The 19,616-nt window shown below is 38.3% G+C and overlaps 1 protein-coding gene across 3 annotated transcripts in view; it reads right to left on the bottom strand.

Annotated features, from left to right (window-relative positions):
* Positions 1-19,616, bottom strand: part of KCNMA1 (potassium calcium-activated channel subfamily M alpha 1) — a 638,320-nt gene that overhangs the window by 362,785 nt on the left and 255,919 nt on the right. For all 3 annotated transcript variants that reach the window (XM_060170921.1, XM_060170943.1, XM_060170877.1), the window contains exons 3-4: positions 2,884-2,977; positions 1,899-2,010 (exon numbers count right to left, since the gene is read on the bottom strand). In XM_060170921.1, coding sequence (XP_060026904.1) covers positions 1,899-2,010; positions 2,884-2,977 — 206 coding nt within the window. The remainder of the gene's footprint in view (positions 1-1,898; positions 2,011-2,883; positions 2,978-19,616) is intronic.

The following is a 19,616-nucleotide window of genomic DNA, read 5'->3' as shown; positions in this document are numbered from 1 at the left end:
AGCAGTGGATTGATAATCCCAACACTAAGCCCCAGCAATAGCCCAGGTGGATATTAAAAAAATTATACCTGCATATGAATAGTGGTGGTTAATAAACTACTATGATCCCATCTTGACCTCCCTAGACAAATGACCTCATCAACATGTCCCAGAACCTTACCTCTCCAGAACCCTAGTAGGAAAAGATAGAAACAACCAATGTCCATGTCCAATAGAAACATTTACAGAAGCTAGAACTCCTTCCATCTGCATCCCAAAAAAGAATCTTGGTCCATATTCCCAGAGGGGGAAATTTTAGGGGAAGATAACCAGAGGGCACTGAATCCCACTTCCACAGGGACCTGGAGCTTTTGTGACAAGGAATCTCTATTTTGCACCATCACTGAGAGGAAAGAGAACATGGAGAACAGCAGAGGGAGTCAAGTACTGTTTCTCTTATCTAAGAGGGAAGAAGAAAAAGGAAGAACAACTATGGCATGATTTCACTCTTAAATGAAATATAGAGAGCTGAAACACTTAAACTTGAACTAGAAAAATAAACATATACAGTCAACCCACCACTTTAACTTTAGGAGAACTATGGTGATTATGGCGGGGGTTGAGGGGCACAGAACTTTGGTGGTAGGGATGGTGTGGAAATATATGTACATTATCGTGTAGAGGATATGAAGAACAGAAGTCTTTTTTTTTCTTAATTTTTTATTTTTTCTCCTTTGTTGCCCTTGCTATTTATCGTTATTATTGTAGTTATTATTGTTATTGCTGTAGTTGTTGTTGCATAGGACAGGGAGAAACGGAGAGAGGAGGGGAAGATAGAGAGGGGAAGAGAAAGATAGACACCTGCAGACTTGCTTCATCACCTGTGAAGTTAACCCCCTGCAGGTGGGGAGCGAGCGGGGGATTTGAACCGGGAACTTTTCGCCGGCCCTTGTGCTTCGCGCCATGTGCACTTAACCCGCTGCGCCACCGCCTCGCTCCCTAGAACAGAAGTCTTTAACACTTGAAATCCTAAGGAGAAACTAATAGAAGCAGAGGGAGGAGAAGATCAATTATCTTCTTTGTACACATTTTAATGTTTCTACTTACTATAACACATTATATATCTCTTTCAAGAAAAATGAGTTAAAATTGTTCAAAAAACAAGGGACCAGTAATCCTCCAAGAGCTGTTTTCATCTCTTCACTTGCCAAGTTGACCCCATGGCTGCAGACTTATCATGAAAAACTTCATCAGCACAATAAAGAGAAACTCTAAGCTTTCTGACCATCTTCTCAGCTAGTTTCTCGCCCCCAAATTTTTTACATCATGATATAGAGTGTGACATTCGAACATAATACCAGCAAAAACCCTTCCTTTAACATTGAAGACGTTCAGCCCCCTCCTTCATTGTGAGGAATAACCTGAGAAGCTTTCTCTCATGCAGCCACACAAAGGCACTCATAACTATAAATAAACTAAGAAGGACCCACTGTTTTTTATAAAACTAAAATGCAGATGAAAGCCAGCTTTGGCAGTCAGACCTTTTGGGGCAACTAAATCAACCACTTGGAGAGTTGACCTAAATTTCCTTGGGCCTCTTTGTCCACAATCTTGATTCCAAGTTACTAAATGAGAAGTGATGAACAAGGAGGCCTTTGGCTGTGACAATGATGGCCACCAAACATCAACAATAATAAAATTGCTTTACTTGAAGCACTAACTTCACATTTTACTGGGCTAGTGTGAAAATAAATAAATAAATAAATAAATAAATAAATAAATCTTGCCACCACCAACTTCTAAAACTTCAAAGGTTGGTCACATTAATACATAAAACTTTCTAATCTGCTCAAGATTCTACAATGTGTATCAGTCATGCTCAGGAACTTGTGAATATAAAGGAACAGAGATTAACTTACCAAGCCAACTTCTGTTTAGGTACACAGACACAAATACTGGGGGAACTGTGAAGAAATCTACTACAGAGTTCACTTCCAGCCAGAACCACAGCTTATCATTGGCTGCAATAAACTGGGGGAAAGAAAATAGAGAGAGAGAAAATGGAAGCATGGTACCAGCATTCAAATTCTACTTTTTTTTTTTTTTTTGCTGAAGTGTATGTTTTGTTTTTTTGTGGGGGAATCTCAAAGGAGATATTGGGTTATTCTATTTGTACAATCATGTTATTTATTTATTTATTTTAAAATATGAATGCAGCCTTTTCTAGAAAATGTATTATTACTATGTAGTCCTGAAGAAAGAATGGGCACTAATTTGTTTTTCCATTGTTTCCTACAGAATTACAAGAAAGATGGAATAGTCTTACCTCCTCTAGACTCTAATGTAAATACTACTGTAAATAAGGTCTACATATGTGCATTCATTCACACACACACACACACACACACACACACACACACACACACACACACACACATACACACACACGAATAATGTGTGACCACACACCATTATAATTCACATTTGACAAAGTTCACTTCATAAACATGGTCTACTATAAGGCCATTATGCCCAAATTCTGCCAATCAACCACACTGAGTCTGTCTTTATAATTGTTCTCTCAAGATCCAGCTAAGAGAGTACTAATAAACATAAATTTATGAGGAGAAAAATGCACTCATGTGTGAATAGTGGAATGAGAACTAGTCAGCCAGGAGAGGAATTTATTCAATCCTTACTTCTCCTCTTTAGAACAAAATTACCATGTACCTCAGAAAATGCTGAGCTAAAGAAAAGGTTTTATATAGATTGGGAATCAGACTGCAGGTATGTGTCTTCTGTGGGGACCCCCACCTTCACTCTGCTTACGAAAACAGGCTCTATGAGAAATGGTTCCTAGGTACAATGCCCCATCATGACACAAGCAATGTGGTGCCAACTTACCCGCAAGCCAAAGTAGAGAAGGAAGAACACGTTGAAAGCCATGTCGATCTGTAACGTGAAATCTCTGTAGAAATTCTGGCAGGATTCTATTGGGCTATTAGACAGGAAGAAGAAGAAAAAGCAAGAGGTAAATGAAAAAGCAACATCAAGTAACTTACTATGCTGGGCAGTGGTGGCGTTGGGGCAGAGGACAAAGTGAATGTTCATAAAATAAAACATTGAGTCTTTCTACTCTTTATGATATTCAAGCAAGCATTTCCAAGGGATCTTTCATTCAACCATTCAGTCTTTTGTTCCATTATTTGTTATTATAACTATACATATATAGTAACTTTTATTATCATTCACCAGTTGATCTAAGGATCTAAAGAGGATCATGCAGACACCTTGGAGGAAGGACAATCAGGAGAAACCACCAAACTCCTTCATTTCATATTAACCCTTAAAGAACTGACTTCTTTCTTTTTGAGGACACATTCTGAAGCCAAAAAAGTCCCTCACAACTCTCAAGCACGTTGAATGCAGTGCCATTTTCAATTAAACATGGGGAATGTGTGTTGGACCCTTTTAAAAGCCATTACTTGAGTAATAATAAAGGACCCAGGAGCATCTCAGGAAAGCTGAGGAGGAGAGGATCCTGGTTGATGTTCTGGATGGAATCCTTACAGGCTTATGTGCAGCACTGTGAGTGGGAAGGAAACATTGTCCAACTGGAAAAATTCAGTAAACCAAAGCAGTTGGCTGAAGCAGTACTCTAAGGGTTAATTTCTTTTTTTTTTCCTTTTGGCATGCAGATTGATTGGCTTTGTGTGTGTGTAGCATCCAATGCAAATCCCCAGCACACCCTAACTGGTCAAGAGTAGGCAGTTCAAAAATATACTACTATACAAACCAGTACATGGCTTCCTTGAGCTTTCCTATGTTAAACTGATCAGAAGATCAGTGTGTGAAAAGTGCCAAAGTCTGGGCTGAGTGGGAAGCAGGAAAGCCTCAACAGCATACTGTTAGTGGTAAGCAAATGGTAACACGCAGGCCAGAAACATAAAGAAATTGAAGTTAGAGAAAAAAGGAGGAGATTAAAGAGAGAAGCAAAATCCTTTCCCTGTGAAAAGCAATGTGCATCTCAGGGTCAGGAGAGAGCTATTGAGAAGTGTGGGGTGGAGGATTTCTGATGTTGTCACTTTGGAAATTGCTGTATGCAGTACCAGTTAGTATAGTTGTATTTCTGCCACAAGAATGCTTGGTTGTTCAGCAGGCAGGATTCTGTGCAGTTTGGGGATGCAGGGCTCACTGAGAGGTACGGCTGTTTAGTCTGTGGGGCTTTCCCATCAGACTACATGCACTGGTTTTATCTGGTTTTCATCTTTATTGTAAATCAAGCATGCCCTTCACCATATTCCCTATTCACAAGTATGGGAAAAACCCTCCAGATAGGCACTGAGTAATCGACATTTGCAATTACAAACTAAGCAATAACAGAAGAAAACAAAACTGAAAAAAGTTGTTTATTTTTAAATAAAGAAAATGTCAACTAACAGATTTTCTCTAAGGTAAATAAATGGGAAGAGAAGTAGCCTGAAATTTGTTTAGTACAATGTGGATAGTAAGCAGGAACAAAAGAAGCAAAGCACCACAGCCTACCACTTGCTCTTTCCCGTTCTCTTAGACAAATATTGATTTAAATGAAAAAGGAAAATACAGGCCTAGAGTTAATAAGTGATACTTTGGTAATTCCCAAATCATGATGAGAGTCGGCTTTGTTTCAAGAATTAAACTCACAATGTCCACAGGTGTTGCTAGTTAGTTTACAACAATGAAAAGTACACAAACTAGGTTAACAAGAAATCTACTAGAGAGGAAGTGTGGTGTCTTTCCCTCTCACTTTCTTCTATCTGAAAAAAAGAAGACCCAGATAGATAGAGTGACAACAAGAATAACAAAAGATAATGTGTTGAAAAGAAAAAAAAGGCTGTTTATCATGTTTATCATGACAGGAACAAAAAGAAAGTCTCAGTTATTAGGTTTATTAAGGAAGACCAAAATCACTTCATCAAAGCCAAACAATAACCTTACTCTTGGCCTCATCAACTGTTATTGGTGGAGTTCCTGATATCATATTTATGGGTACCATGAGTGCTCTAGCTTCTATTTACTTGATGGTCTCTGTGGCTAATTTGGTAGTAACCTTGAAACATATTTATAGTAGGGTAAGTTTCTGCTAGGCTGTTGAAGAAAACGGAATAGTAGGAAAAGATGTTAGTTCAATGCCATTAGGGATAATTGGTTCAACATAATGGAACCAGCTGTTCTAATGAGTATAAGGAATCTGCTGTAGTAATGTCTTTCCATGTTTCCTGCTTTCTTTGTCATTTCTCCTGCTGCCTCCTGCATTGCTTATACCCAAAGGCAACAATGAGAGGACAGTGCATTAAAAAGCAAGCACTCAACAGCAATTCTGATTTACAGAAACAAAGCTGAAAGCATTATAAACCTTTCATCTGGACCTTCTTTTAAAAAATTAGGACTGAGTTAATCACTGTTTCATATCATTCCTTGAGTTCTAGACTTTGAGGTGAAGTAATGGAGTAGGGTTATGTTGTTGATGCTGGTGGTTCTTCCTTTGGCTAATGTGCATTAGTAATATAAAGTGAGCTCCAGAAGCTAGAAACTTGGGCCCAGGAGGTGGAAAAACCAGTAGAGCACATACATTACCCTTTACGAAGAAATGGGTTCGAGTCCACATTCCCACCTACAGGGATAAGCTTCAGGAGAGGTGGAACCATGTTGCAGTTTTCTCTCTCCTTCTCCCTCTCCCTCCCTCCTCCCTGTCACTTTGTCTCATTCTCTATCAAAAAGAAAGAAAAAAATGAGGAGGGGAATGGTATCTGGCAAATCTGCCATTGTTCAGGGACTGAGCCCCAGTAATATCACTGGTGGTAGAAGAACGGAAATAAGAAAGGAAGGAAGGACAGAAGAAAGGAAGGTAAAAAGGAAGGAAGGAAGGAAGGAAGGAAGGAAGGAAGGAAGGAAGGAAGGAAGGAAGGAGAAGGTAGGGGAAGGAAGGAAAAAGGAAGGAAGGAGTAAGAAAGCCTGGGACGAAAGAGAATCATCCTTGGTTGGACCAGCACATTAAGGGAATCTGGTTTCCATCCCTCGTAGCTCTTTCCTGCTTCCCATGAGAGCCCTAGGAGAAATGCCCAATCTAGTGTTCTCAACTGGTAACACAACTGTTTACTGGGACCCACTCTGAGATAAATCTTTCTGGTTCTTTTAGTCAATGGACTTACACAACCAGAGACCATAGAGAGAAGATTCTAAAGCTTCATCATTTTATTCCCCCCACTCAAGAGAAGCAACTCAAGGAGAAGTTCATTGAATATACATCTACATCTATCTATCTATCTATCTATCTATCTATCTATCTATCTATCATCTACCTATCTATCTACCTATCTAATCATCTATCTATGCTGGACAACAAAAGGTTGGTCATATCAGTCAGAACTGACTTTCCTCCTAACGTGACTTTATCTTAATAATTAATTGTCATTGTATGACAGAAGATGACGTGTCAACCCTTGTGGCTGGGGAAAACAGTTCAGCTCTAGTAGAGCACAAGGACTTGACAGGACTTGGATGTCTAAGATTTCCCTTTTGATTCTTGGTATGACATGTAACACAGTGATGCTCTGGCTTTTCTCTTTCTCATTCTCTCTCTCTCTCTCTCTCTCTCTCTCTCTCTGTGTTTCTGTCCTCTTATATAAAACTCTATATATACATATACAGCATATGAAATGAATGTTAAAAATGTAAACTTTGTAAAACAAAGATACACAGGGATTTCAAAAGCCTGAAATTTATTTTTTTAACTACAAAGAAAAATGACTCTGGAATAAATATTTAAACTTGGATTGTCATCCTAGTGAGACATGACCACATCAGAACAGGCTTCATATGGGTGTATATCCTCCACAGAACAAAAAGTGGAGGACTAGAGAGATAGCTCATTAGTTATATGGTATGCCTTGCCCAGTTTTGAGCCCCTGGCACCACACAAGAAGGTGTTGTGGCACTAGAGGAAGCTCTGAGACAATAGTGTCTCCTTTTTTTTACTCTCTCTTCCTCTGTATTAAAAGATGGCTTGAATCAGTGAAATAGTACATGTGTAAAGCTCTAGTTATGCATAAAGAAAGAAAAAAGAAATGGTGTCCTGGAGTTTTAAGAACAGAAATAATGACACCAGTTCTGACTCATAGTGGAAAAGTAACTTATTGGCAAGGGAGATTGTGCAGCATTAGTGCACAGAACTTGCATGGGAGAGGTCCCAGATTTAATCCCCAGTGTTGTTAAAATTCGGAGGCTCCAGCTGGCCGGGCTAGCTTCACGGGCAGGTAACAGAGACTCGAAGACACGGCTGGGCAGGGAAGCTGTATTTCTTTATTCAGGAACAACGATTCATAAACTAACCCAAACTAATCACCAAACAGAACTCTGTTGCCTCTTTCCCCCGCGGCGGCGCCAAGCACCTCAAACTCTGGGACTCTGGAGCTCTCTCGGGGTTCCTTGGGGTGGGGACAAGCGGGCCCGCGAAAACTAGCAGGACTGAACCAATTTTCTTGGCAGGGGGAGGGCATACAACACCCCAGCATCACATAATAGTGGAGCCAAACAATGCTGTCCTCTTCTCTCTCTCTTACTCTCTTATGCAAATTTGAAAATATCTTGAAAATTAAAAAGTAGACTTTCTCTAAATTGTTCTTAGTTAACTGATGACTTAATTAGAGGGCACAAGATACCTGATATGCTGATGACTAAACTCCCAAAACTTGGTACTTAAACCTTAGGCAACTGTAGTGTTTTGACTACAGGATTCTTTGACTGAACACCTTCCAAAGCACCTCAATAAAGAGCTGTTCCCTAGCAAATAAATGTCTAGTCAAGAGGAAAAGTTGAAATTCAAAATCCTATTCCCTCTTACATAGCAAGTAAGAATATTCTCAATGTCGTAAATCTGTATACAGTAAAATAAGACTCAAGAAGAGCTGGAGAAATAACATAAAGGTTGTACAAAAGACTCATGCTTGAGACTCTGAGGTTTCAGGTTCAATACCCAGAACATTCATAAAGCCAAAGCCGAGCAGTACTCTGTTCTGTCTTGTCTTCTCTCTCCCCGACCCCACCCCCCTCTCTTCCTTTTTTCTTTCCCTCTGTATCTCTCTCATTAAAATTAAATAAATAAAACATTTTAAAATAGCCAATAAAAGTGGCAAATATATCTCTATTTCGGTCTGTTCATCAATATACTATCTAGCAAAGACTCCTATGCAGAACAATCCAAAACTCCCTTCTGAAAACTGATCTGAAACGTCTTATTTCTAAAGCACAAGGCAAATGATCTTCTTTCACAGACTGGGGTCTAAAGACAAACATCTTTAAAAAGTTGTTCATTTGAATGATGTACTATTTCCCCATCCCCCACACCTCAAAAGTAATTATCCTCTCCTCGCAACCTCTAAATTTCCCTGGTATTTTCAGAAGTCTGTTTTCTTTTCTTTTTCTCTTTTTTTCCTTTTAATATTTATCTCTTTAGCTATTTATTAGGACAGAAAGCAATTGAGAGGGGAACGGGAAATAGTGAAGAAGAAAGAGAGAGATATGCAACAAGGCCTCACCACCAATGAAGCTTCCCTCTGCAGGTGGAAGGCTGGGGACTTGAACTCAGGTACTTGTGCATTGTAATGTATGTTCTCAACCAGGTGGGCTACTGCCAGCCCCTGGAATCTAGCTGCCTAACCCTGTGAGGAGATTTCCCAAATGTAGCATATACTTTGAGAAATATCAGTGGGTCCCCCCTGCCAAAATTTCTGAACTAATAGCTCTGGGGTACAGAGAATTTGCATTTCTAAGGATTCCCCAGATGTTGCTGTTCATCTGGGGACCACACTTTAAGAACCACTACTCCAAAAGAACTTTCTTTCAGCTATACACTAATTACAGGTGTTGCTGTTAAGATGTTCATTCAGACCTGAACAGAGATGATTAAGTGTTTGAGCCCGCCTCCAGATAACCAGCTGCATACCACTTAACTAATTGCTGAGATCAAGGGGCTGAATAGATATTTTCAGTTTCAGATGTGAACAAGGGGAAAAAATTAAGAAGATACAAGGAAGTGATTACAATGCCACCATGCAAGCTTCACCAATGGCATTCCAATTAACAATGGCAGAGTGCCCAAGGATCACAATTTTAACTTAGGAATAAAAGGGGGAAATGAAAAGTATAGATGGGGAGATGTTATGGAGACAGTCATTTACAAGGGATAAATCAAATGGGAAGCACTGAAGGAACATCAACAACAGCAAACATTAGAAGTGATTTAATAAATAACCACGTGAGAGGAAAGGGGCTAGAAGAGGAACAAAATAGCACTCTGTGAAATAATTCCGCACATTGAAATTCTCCTCACACTTGTGGCCAGCCACTTTTTAAATTGGATGGAGTCCTTTCCATTCCCACCAGCATTATGGACCACAAGAGTTCAGGCCCACAGCACGGCAGACAAGAGTCAATACAATAAGCTTAATGACTCTAGATTTTTCTCAAAGTCTCACTCCTGCAATGTTGCCAAATTAATTTAATTAAATGATGTCATTCATCTACCACTACGGTTCTCTCCTGACTCATACATCAACTCTAAACCTGGCTGGGAAGAACCTCTATAGCATACTTTATTTTACTAGGTTATTGAAAAATTCATGACATATTCTTGACTAGGAAAAAAGAAAAAACAGAAAAAGAAATCTGCCACAGCTTTTCCAACAGCTCAGTATATCTCATATTTCATTTTTTTATCCTGTCCCTTTGCTAACAAGAATTAGTGGCTCCATTGCTTCATTAATGTGGCAACAAATACTAATTCTATATCACCTTTTGCTGTGATATATTCAAATGCTTTTTGTGCTTTGTGCTCAACCCATAGGCAGTTTTCAAGGTCAACTTCAAGATATGACTCAGCACATCACTCCATCTCTGAACACCTACTGCACTAGAAGCATGGAGTTTGAAACTGCCTTGTCAGGTTGACTCCTATTCAATTCAATAACATAATATATGACAATCATATAATGATTACATATACTTGGGTTTTTGGTTCTTTTAATCTGGCAAAAAGTAAAGGTAAAGTCTTGTTATTATACCTATTTTACATAGAGGTAAATAGAGGCTAATAAACTAAGATCTTGTTACTAAATGGACTTGGGACAAAGATCCAATATTCTTCCTGCCACACCACGATACTTGTTCAGATGAGATGCAACATCCTTGGAAGGAAAGGAGTTTAAGACATAATATCTGCTATCCACAGACCCTAGTGTGGAGTGTATAGTAAAACAACCAGATCTGAATGTTTTCTTCAGGAAATTAAGCTTTCTTACAAAATGATTCTTATGTTTGTTAAATGGTATGAGAAAATTCAGACGACTTATAGTTCTGCTTTCTAAATACTGTCTTGTGGGAAATTAATAATCCCCAAAATTCCTTCCTAAGACCCTGAATGGCAGTGGCATCATAGAAACTGAACTCATAAGTTAAAGGTAAGTTCCTTTACATAGAAAGAAAGAAATTCTAGTTGTAGCTCTGCTTAAAAATAATGCTCAGTATGCCTCAATTGTTTTACACCCTCTCTTCTAGAAGAATAAGAATGAACATAGTGGTGAATGATAAGGTCTAGATACTCCCAACACTTTTAATTATTAAAATTTCATCCCATGGAAGGTAATAAAAATATAATTACATTATACAGATGTGAATACTATAGAACCTACCTGCAACCAATAAACAGTAAATCTAAGTGATCTAAAGTTTTCCTAACAATGTTTGGACATGTTGGATAAGCAAATCATCTCAGTTTGAGGAAAAATAACCACACTAATCAGAATATTTTAAGGCCAAGGAATTTTAAAAGGAAGGCAACTCTTTGCAACATACTCTAAATTAGAAAGCAATGTTACTATTCATGTAATTTTAGGCCTCAAAATTTTTGCAAGCTAATAACAATAACAGATTTAGTGCAAATGCATAATATTAATTAATCATTGAGAAAGTAATAATCTTTATATAGAACCAGCACTGCTCAGGTCCTGATAGATTCAAGTTGAAAGCTTTCCTTTTTTTCTTTTTCTTCCTTTTTTTTTCTTTATGCAGTGCTGGGAATTTTGCCCAAGACCTATAACAAATAATAATGCTGAGCCACCACCACAGCCAAATTTTTATTTTATATTTTGAGAGAGAGAGAGAGTGAACTATTATGGTGCTGGGAAAACAAACTCAAGGACTCACACATGGGAGGCATGTGTTCTAACACTAACCCACCTACTGAGTCTTTTTTTTTTCTTTTTCCTTAGCTCTCTCATTTAAGCTATCTTTCAGAATCATCTACTTAAAAGTTCATCTTTCCAATAATAGTATTAAGATTTTTATACCAGGTGAAACATGCATAAAATTAGTTGTGTGGTTTTTATTAATTTTGCCAAACAGAAGTCTCTTCTGTTGATCACCATTATGACTTTACCCCACAACATTTTGGAACATTCTCTCTGCTAAGATGTTATCACTGATGAATAGCTTTGTGTATAATTATTAATCCATACAGTGATAATAACTGTAAAATGAAGTCTTCATTTTATCCTTAAAAAAAAACACTTTTCTGCAATGTTGCAATGTTTTTAATATGAATACAAAACACTTTTTTTTTGTTACTTGTAGTATTGATCTATCATTATCCCAACCCAGTTGGTTAAATGGCTTTGTTGGGAAATTTTCACTTAAGGGTTTGTATCAATAGGTCTATTAATCTTACTGACAGTTGCAGGCTTCTCATTATGCCTCTGCTCAATTAATCAGATTTGATATAATAGCAACAAACCCATGCCTCATTGGGTTCATACTGAATTGAAGAGGTGGTATGCAAATCTGCACTACTCTATGGAATCCTACATGCTCTGTATTCTTGAACCTTTGAGTGACATGGAGAATACTGCAAGAGCAATGGATCATCTGGTTAAGTGCACACATCACAGTGCTCAAGGACACAGGTTCAAGCCCAGGGTCTCTACCTGCAGGGCAAAAGCTTCACAAGAGGTGAAGCAGTGCTGCAGGAATCTCTCTGTCTCTCTCCCTCTCTATTTCCTCCTCTCTCTCAAATTCTCTGTTTTACCTAATAATAAACTTTAAAAGGAGAGAGAATGATGCAAGAATGATAGTGGTATAGAGTTCAGAGAAGTAATATAGTTCATGGTGTCCACCTGAATAATTCAAATAATTAAGCATTATTCTAAGAGACAAAGAAAATGACATAAATGGCCAACAGAAAGAACAAAAATATGTTAATTCTTCTTTTTTTCCTCCAGGGTTATCGCTAGGGCTCAGTGCCTGCACTATGAATCCACTGCTCCTATGGCAATTTGATAATTTTTTGTATAGGACAAAGAGAAATTGAGAGGGGAGAAGATAAAGAGGGAGAGAATGATAGATGTCTGCTGATCTGCTTCACCACTTGTGAAGTGACCCCCCCCTGCAAGTGGGGAACCAGGGCTGGAACCTGGATCCTTAGGTGGGTCCCTGCACTTTGTACTATGTGTGCTTCAACTCTTTATACACTGGATTTCTCAGTTAAATACACAGATGATTCATTTTCATGAAACACAAAATTGTGATATCTCCTTCACAATCTCATGGAATGCTACTAAATTTTCTTACAAAAAGATTTCTAAGTATCCTAGTTGAGCTTCAGATGCTCCTTGTTTTATTCCATATCTTTTCATCCACTAATATACCCAAATGATAAGTCACAAACAAACTGTGGGCATTTAAAATTCACTTCACTGGCAGTGACCAATTAAGTAGTCTGGGATTCTGACGAGAGTTAAAATTCCAGTTCTATAATTTACTAGTTACATGACTGTGGGCAGCTTGCCCTCTCCAAGTCTGAGTTTTCTTATCTTTAAACTGGAACTAAGGATACACACCTCAAAAGCTGTTACACAATCAGATAATGAGCACAGTGCCTGGTAAAGACTAAGCACTGAATGAGGGGAAGCTGTTTAAAACATAAGGTAGTATCAACAGCAACAAGAACTCTTTGTAGGAAAATGCTGCTTCTTCTAGCGTTTGCCCTTCTTCCATAGCCAGTCAACAGCGTCAGGTTGAAAGCTGTCAGGAGCTGCTTGTTGCTGGCTTTGAAAGTGACTGGGATCCATGTGGATTCAGTCGGCTAGGAAGGATCATCAGTTTCCCCAATGAATGGGTACTCATGAGATGCACCACGAGAAGGTGGATCCAATGCTAAAAAACAGTCATCCAAATTACAAAAGTGTATAGAATCAGTTATTTTATATTCTAATTTGCCACTTGTATCAGCTTCACTGCCTACTTATCAAGTATTACAATATATTTCAAATGCAGTAAGCTAACATCTGGTGTGATACTATATACTAGAGTAGTAACTTTGGGCAGTGTTGAAAAAAGGAAAAAAAAAACACTAGGAAAATTATACTTCCATGAAAACATCCATACAGTCTCATAAATACTAAATAATTAACCAAGATTTTCTGAGTAAGCCGTAAGTCACTTTAATGAGTGGCCACAGGAGGCTATGTATTCCCCCTTTAGCCAGATCTGTAGCAGAGAAGAGAGCTGTTCTTGCCTATTTGGTTTAGCATATATCTGGAGGAGAGGCAGAAAGATGAACCACTCATGCATCTTCTAAATGACTATTCCAACTCTGTCTGTTAGATTATGTATTTCTTCTCTGTTGGACTCTTGGAATGATGTCCAAGACAACCTACCCACTAATACTTGTTTTCTCCAGCTTGTCTACAGATACCAATTATTTCAATCACAGTTGTTACTAAAGTAGAATTAGTGTTCATATTTGCCAGCAACTTTGATGTAATAAATCAGAGTTATGCTCCTACATACAGCACAGTCTGGCCAAATGAGTGCTGCTTTGGTTTTCACTAAATGGCCTGGGAGTCAAGACGGATTGATTCTTGCTTCCTCATTTCCCTACCTCTATTGACTCTAGATGCCCCTTCTATAGTAAGCTTTATCCAGTAGAAGAACAAATGGAGAAGGTGATTTACAAGTACCTGATCCATACACACTCCACGTACAGATACTATAAAACAGAATGACAGTTCTTCAAGGGCAGAGTCCTAAGACATATATAGGTTTGGGTTAACACACCCATGCACACACAAATGTGAACATATGCACAATCTTCCAGCAGAAATGTATGATCTCTACCCAACCCAATCTCAGTCTAAAACTATCTGCAAAACAGAGGTATATGAGGTGATAATAATTGATGACGAAGAAAAGAAGCCCCAAGTCTAATAGAGAGCAGAGAACTCAGACACAAAGTCTGGCACCGAGATAGTACCTCTGAACCCCTGGAGTAACATTTCTATGAGGTCTACAAAAACTTGTACTTGGGTGACTGGACAGTGGGGCACCTAGTAGAGTAGAGTGCTGAAGCAGGGCTGCAGATGTATCTTCTTCTTACTCCCTTTTTATTTCCCTTCCTCTCTTGATTTCTCTGTCTCTATCAAAATAAATCAATAAATAAAAACTTGGACTGGAGTCCGGGAGGTGGCACAATGGATAAAGCATTGAATTCTCAACCATGAGGTCCCAAGTTTGATCCCCGGCAGCACATGTGCCAGAGTGATATCTGGTTCTTTCTCTCCTCCTGTCTTTCTAGTGAATAAATAAATAAATCCTCAAAAAAAAAAAAAACTTGGACTTAAGAAATCAGGGACAGAGGATTCATCCTATCAATATCTTCTGCCTTCATACTCTTGTATCTGGATAGCAAATGTTGCCACACCAATAGTAACCAATAGTCAACTCCTAGAGACTGGAGAGCAATAACCTAGTGTTTTGTTTCATAAGGAGAGAACAACCAAGAAGAGGTAGCCAGGGGAACAATTTCAAAGTACTTCTTTTTAAAACTCCCAAAATAAGCTCTCATAGTCACGTAGAGAATGAACGGTAGAGGTTCCTAGGAAAAAGCACAAAAGTTTTCCATTTACAAAGGCTAGTCAATTAAGGCAAGGCTAAATAGGTAAGATATGATTTCCGCAGCATAACAAGCTTCCAAACCATAGTGGAACTTTCCTGGAGTTATTAGGTACTTCAAAATTCCTCTGTCAGAGACTGCTACTTCAGATGTTTGTCTCACACTCTTTTGGAGTCATTCCAAAAGAGTTCCCAGTCATTATCACTGTTCTCTTATCTTGTTTATGCCCTATGCTACCACTCCTGTCCTCCTCCTTGGCCTTGTGGAAATTCTAACAATCTGACAAACATTTTGCCCTTGGCCATGTCTCCATATTATGAGTCTACATGCAAGGACTTATAGTATAGAAGCCAAAACTATTAACTGTACAGTCAGAATCAGCCTGTTCTCTAAGTTCCAGACCAGCAGTCTAACTGCATGGGGGCGTGGGGGGTGGGGTTATGCTTGATGCTTGTGGTAGATCCCTTCCTGTTTGCTTTAATTAATGCCAATATTCTACCAGTGGTCTGAGACAGTGACTACAGTTAGAATCTTGCTACCTTGAGTCATGATGAACCCAAGCACAATGGCGCACAAGCCCTTCAGTGGTGTACAAGGGTTACAAGGACAAATAGTTATAACACTGACGACCTGCCTGGTGCTGACTTTGGAATGCTAAATGTACTCAGGGGAAAGAAATAATTATGTCAAAAATGATTGCTGTACTTATTTGCTATTTCACTTTCAGAATATTAAACATTATGGCATAATAATATACTCACCAGCATTTAAAAGTTACACATGGATTTCTATGTGATGTTAGCAGATAATTGTGATAACTTTGTTTGAGACATCTTAAGGTTTCTGTTTGTTTGTTTTTGTTTTTTGATGATAATATTTTTTTAGAAAATACACACAAAAAACATCTGGAGCAAATCTTCCTGACATGTGGCATAGAAAACCATTATAACTTAATTATATAAGGAAATGAAATAGCTGTGTCTTAGCTCTCTGTCTGGCTGAAAGCAGCACGGAAATTTTCTAAGTATTCCTATTTAGGAGTTTTGTTGAGAGCTGAGCAGTCTCACAGCCAAAAAGGAGAGTCTGAGATGTTGCTGATTAGAAGACATGAGTTCCCTGAGTACAAGGCAGGAATCACTCCTTAGGAATTCCAATAAAGTGACCTGGGCAGCAGAGACCATTGGCACCATGGAAAATTGCCTTTAGAAGGAAGCTATGATCATTAACAGGGAATGTGTTAATGACTTGTTAAGTCTCAGAAATATGCAGTCATATCTTTAAGTATACACTCTTAATTTTCTTCTGAAACTACTCTGTGAAAATAATTTATCTCATAGAACATTTATTTCCCTTCATTTTTTTTTCTTTTCCGTTTACTTCCAGTTAGCACTGGAAATCACTTAGTGGAAGTGTCCTATTTGCGCCTCAGAAATCATAACTCCCTCTGCCACATCAACAGTGTCCACTTGACTTTTAGACAGAATTTCAGAAAGGAGTATCTTTCTGAAATACATGTTCATGGATGAAGTTTCTCTCTCCTTGCTTCTGTCTGCAGTTTGCTTTTTTATTTCTATTGTTGTATCTTTGATTTTCCTCTAGATTGTTTTCCCCATCACTTTAAAACATCTCTGTGAGGGACTCAGAATGCCCCTAGGAAGCTTATTACTTGAGATTTTTCTCCTTTAGCTCCATGAGTGGATCCACTTACCTCTATTCGGTTGTTTCAGAAATCCTTTCATTTTTTTTTTTTTTTTACAGAAGCACTGTGTTCTAAGAAAGAGGGATGAGTCTCTCTATGGAGAACCTTATAAAAGATTTGTTTTAAAAGTATCCGTGGTTTCCTTTCCCAACTCCCTCAGATGAAAACTTGGGAAAGGGAAAGTATTTCTATGAGCTGGTCAGAATCACCAGCTCTGCATAGACCTGCATTAAAATTCCCACATAAGCTTCTTTCAAAAACGGAAGTTCTTCTATTCAAAGAAACTTAATCCTGGCCACCAGAGAGCATGTTATGAGATTCTCAGTAAAGTCATTTCTATAGGGTGAATAGGATATGTTTGCAAGAATGAGAAGGGGAGTAGAAAGGGTCTAAATATGCTAGATTCCCAGATCTAGTCCTGACTCATGAGAGGAAAATAAAAACAAAATATGAAGGCTTTCTTTTGTTTCATTGTGACTTCTTATTATACATAGTTAATTAAGAGGTGCAGGCCAATTAGCGCCACCAAAATCTGTTTTATGGACATTTCACTCCTACCATAGGATTATTAGGGAATGGCAATGCCCCCTCTCATTTTTCTCAATGTATAGACTTCGGATTTTTTAAAATATAAAATGTATATTTATATGAAATAATAAAAAATAGAGAAAAGTCTTGACACTTATGTTTTACAAAAGTCTATTCTGAGACTAGAAAAGAAATAAAAGGAAGGATAACCACGGGTTGAAAAAAAAAGGAAGAAAGAAAAACAGTTTTAAAGGAAGTCTTTAGATAGCCCAAAGCAAAAATGTCATTCAGTAAGAGTAAATGCTTACAATTATTAAACAATAATGCTGAATGCAATGCTAACATGCTTCAACAAATACACTATCCTTTGTAGTATTACCATTTTAAGTCTTTTAAAGTTAGTGTCTTCCTATTTATACAATAAAGTAAAAGTCAGTGATAGTATTTCCCACGACACTTGGCTTAAGTTTTTTTTTTAAAAGTATATGCAGTTATAAATTGATTAGATGTACTGGTCATTTTTGGGCACATTCATACAGAGTATATAATTTCTGGGACTGACCATCAATTAAGGTGTTACTTGAAACATTGATGCTTGCTTCTAAATTCCTTGTTATCAGTCTCTTCCCAGCATTCACCTAAAACCAGGGAGATTTATTTCTCTTTCCCAATAGTTTTGCTTTTTCAAGGGACAGAATGGCCTTTGTGGGATCACAGCAAATTGGGGACCTATAAAGATGACCAAAGAGAATCCTAAATCCCAGTGCTTTAGTGTATTGGAATGCTCGCCACTTCAAGTCCATGCATGAACCCAGTGCTCAAGACGTTCAGGTGGTCAGGGCTCTGGGGGAAAGCACGCAGCATGCATGGGCAGTGCAGGAAAAGGATCTGGTTAATCTGGAGGTGACAACTGAAAGGGTAAAGTTGCATCATGCAATGAAAACCACAGCTTGGCCTTAGCTGCCATGCAAAAAAAGACCTACATCAAAGAGTCTGCAGTGCGGCTCCTGGGTAAGAGTTGATATGAGAGAGGTGAGTTACTTCAGCAATGAAAGATACAGGCAGAAGAATGTTCAAACCACTATAAAGAAAACACTGTATAGAGCGCTGGCATTACACATGAGAAGAGGCAGCACTGGGGAGGAGGAGGGTAGAGACAGTAGGGAGAAGGCCAGGACATAACTGGTTATTACCCTAATGAGATGGTTTCCCTAACCACTCTTTCAAATGCATGTATTTTTTTTTTTATAATGTATGTTACTTCAGCAAATAACCTCTTTGAGTCTTTAACATCAACCATGATTTTTAAGATGTTCTGAAAAGTCAAGAAGAGCAAGGCATCAGTTACAAAAAGATACACACCATAATTTCCTGTGGTTATAGTTCATTATAGAAGCAGAGCTGTGCTGGTCAGATAAATAAGAGACAGTTAAGTGTCAACATCCTTAATACTTTAGTTACAGAATTCATGGTGAGACAAGAGGTTTAACATGGCATTGAAGGAAACACAGTCATGAAAGCTTGAGGTGGTCCCAGGGGACATAACCCTGTGCAACTACAAGGCCCACAAAGCCACCTACAATCCTGCAGTTAAACCCACCCAGAGGGAAGCCATCTTTTTTTTTTTTTTCCATTTTAGCATGGATGGCTGATCAAAAATAAGCTCACCACATAAATGTTAATTATTCCAGAGAATCTGCTCCTATGGTCTTTTAATCAAAATCGAGCACAAAAATAAATAAATAAATAAATAAATAAATAAATGAAATGAAAGTTCCTCTTAGAGGAATGAAAATACTACTGATTGAATAGGTGACCACCAAGTTCTCTTCTGATCTAAAGACACACATGCAGTATCTGAGAACTGCTTTCTATCAACTGCCTACTTAGCATAACACAGCCTCCTTTCTACCCCTTTACCTCTTGTGGTAGTGTGGCCTCAGTCCCATCTCATAATTTCTCTGTCTTGGTTCTGACTGTAATAGTGAGAAGACAGTGGCCTATTTTTCCTCAACTGGTCTCTTTGAGCCCAGCCTTCTTATCCCCTGCTTGGGTGACTGTGGCCTTGAAAAAAAAAGTTATGCCTATTGTGAACAAGCATGGCATTATTTCCACATTATATATTCAGTGAGAGCTGAAAACCCATCAAGATAGGAGCACCCGTGGCATGACTGGAGAAGAGCAGGTATAAGTGAAACACAGCATTCCTCCCAGGACTACCTTCCTCACAGATCAAAATGTTTTACTGGATTCACAATGTTTTGCCTATTATCAATGGAAAATGTAAAGCTTTAAGATGAATAATACATTTTCAAAAAGAATATATTTTTGAGCAAAAATAGTATAGCCTCAATATTTATTCATTTAACAAATATCTCTAAAGTTCTTCATCTCATTTAGGTGCTATACTAGCCTTATGGACATGAA

The sequence above is a fragment of the Erinaceus europaeus genome, chromosome 1 (assembly GCF_950295315.1).
Source record: "Erinaceus europaeus chromosome 1, mEriEur2.1, whole genome shotgun sequence".
Classification (NCBI taxonomy): Eukaryota; Metazoa; Chordata; class Mammalia; order Eulipotyphla; family Erinaceidae; genus Erinaceus; species Erinaceus europaeus.
This window is presented reverse-complemented; position numbering and strand designations above follow the sequence as displayed.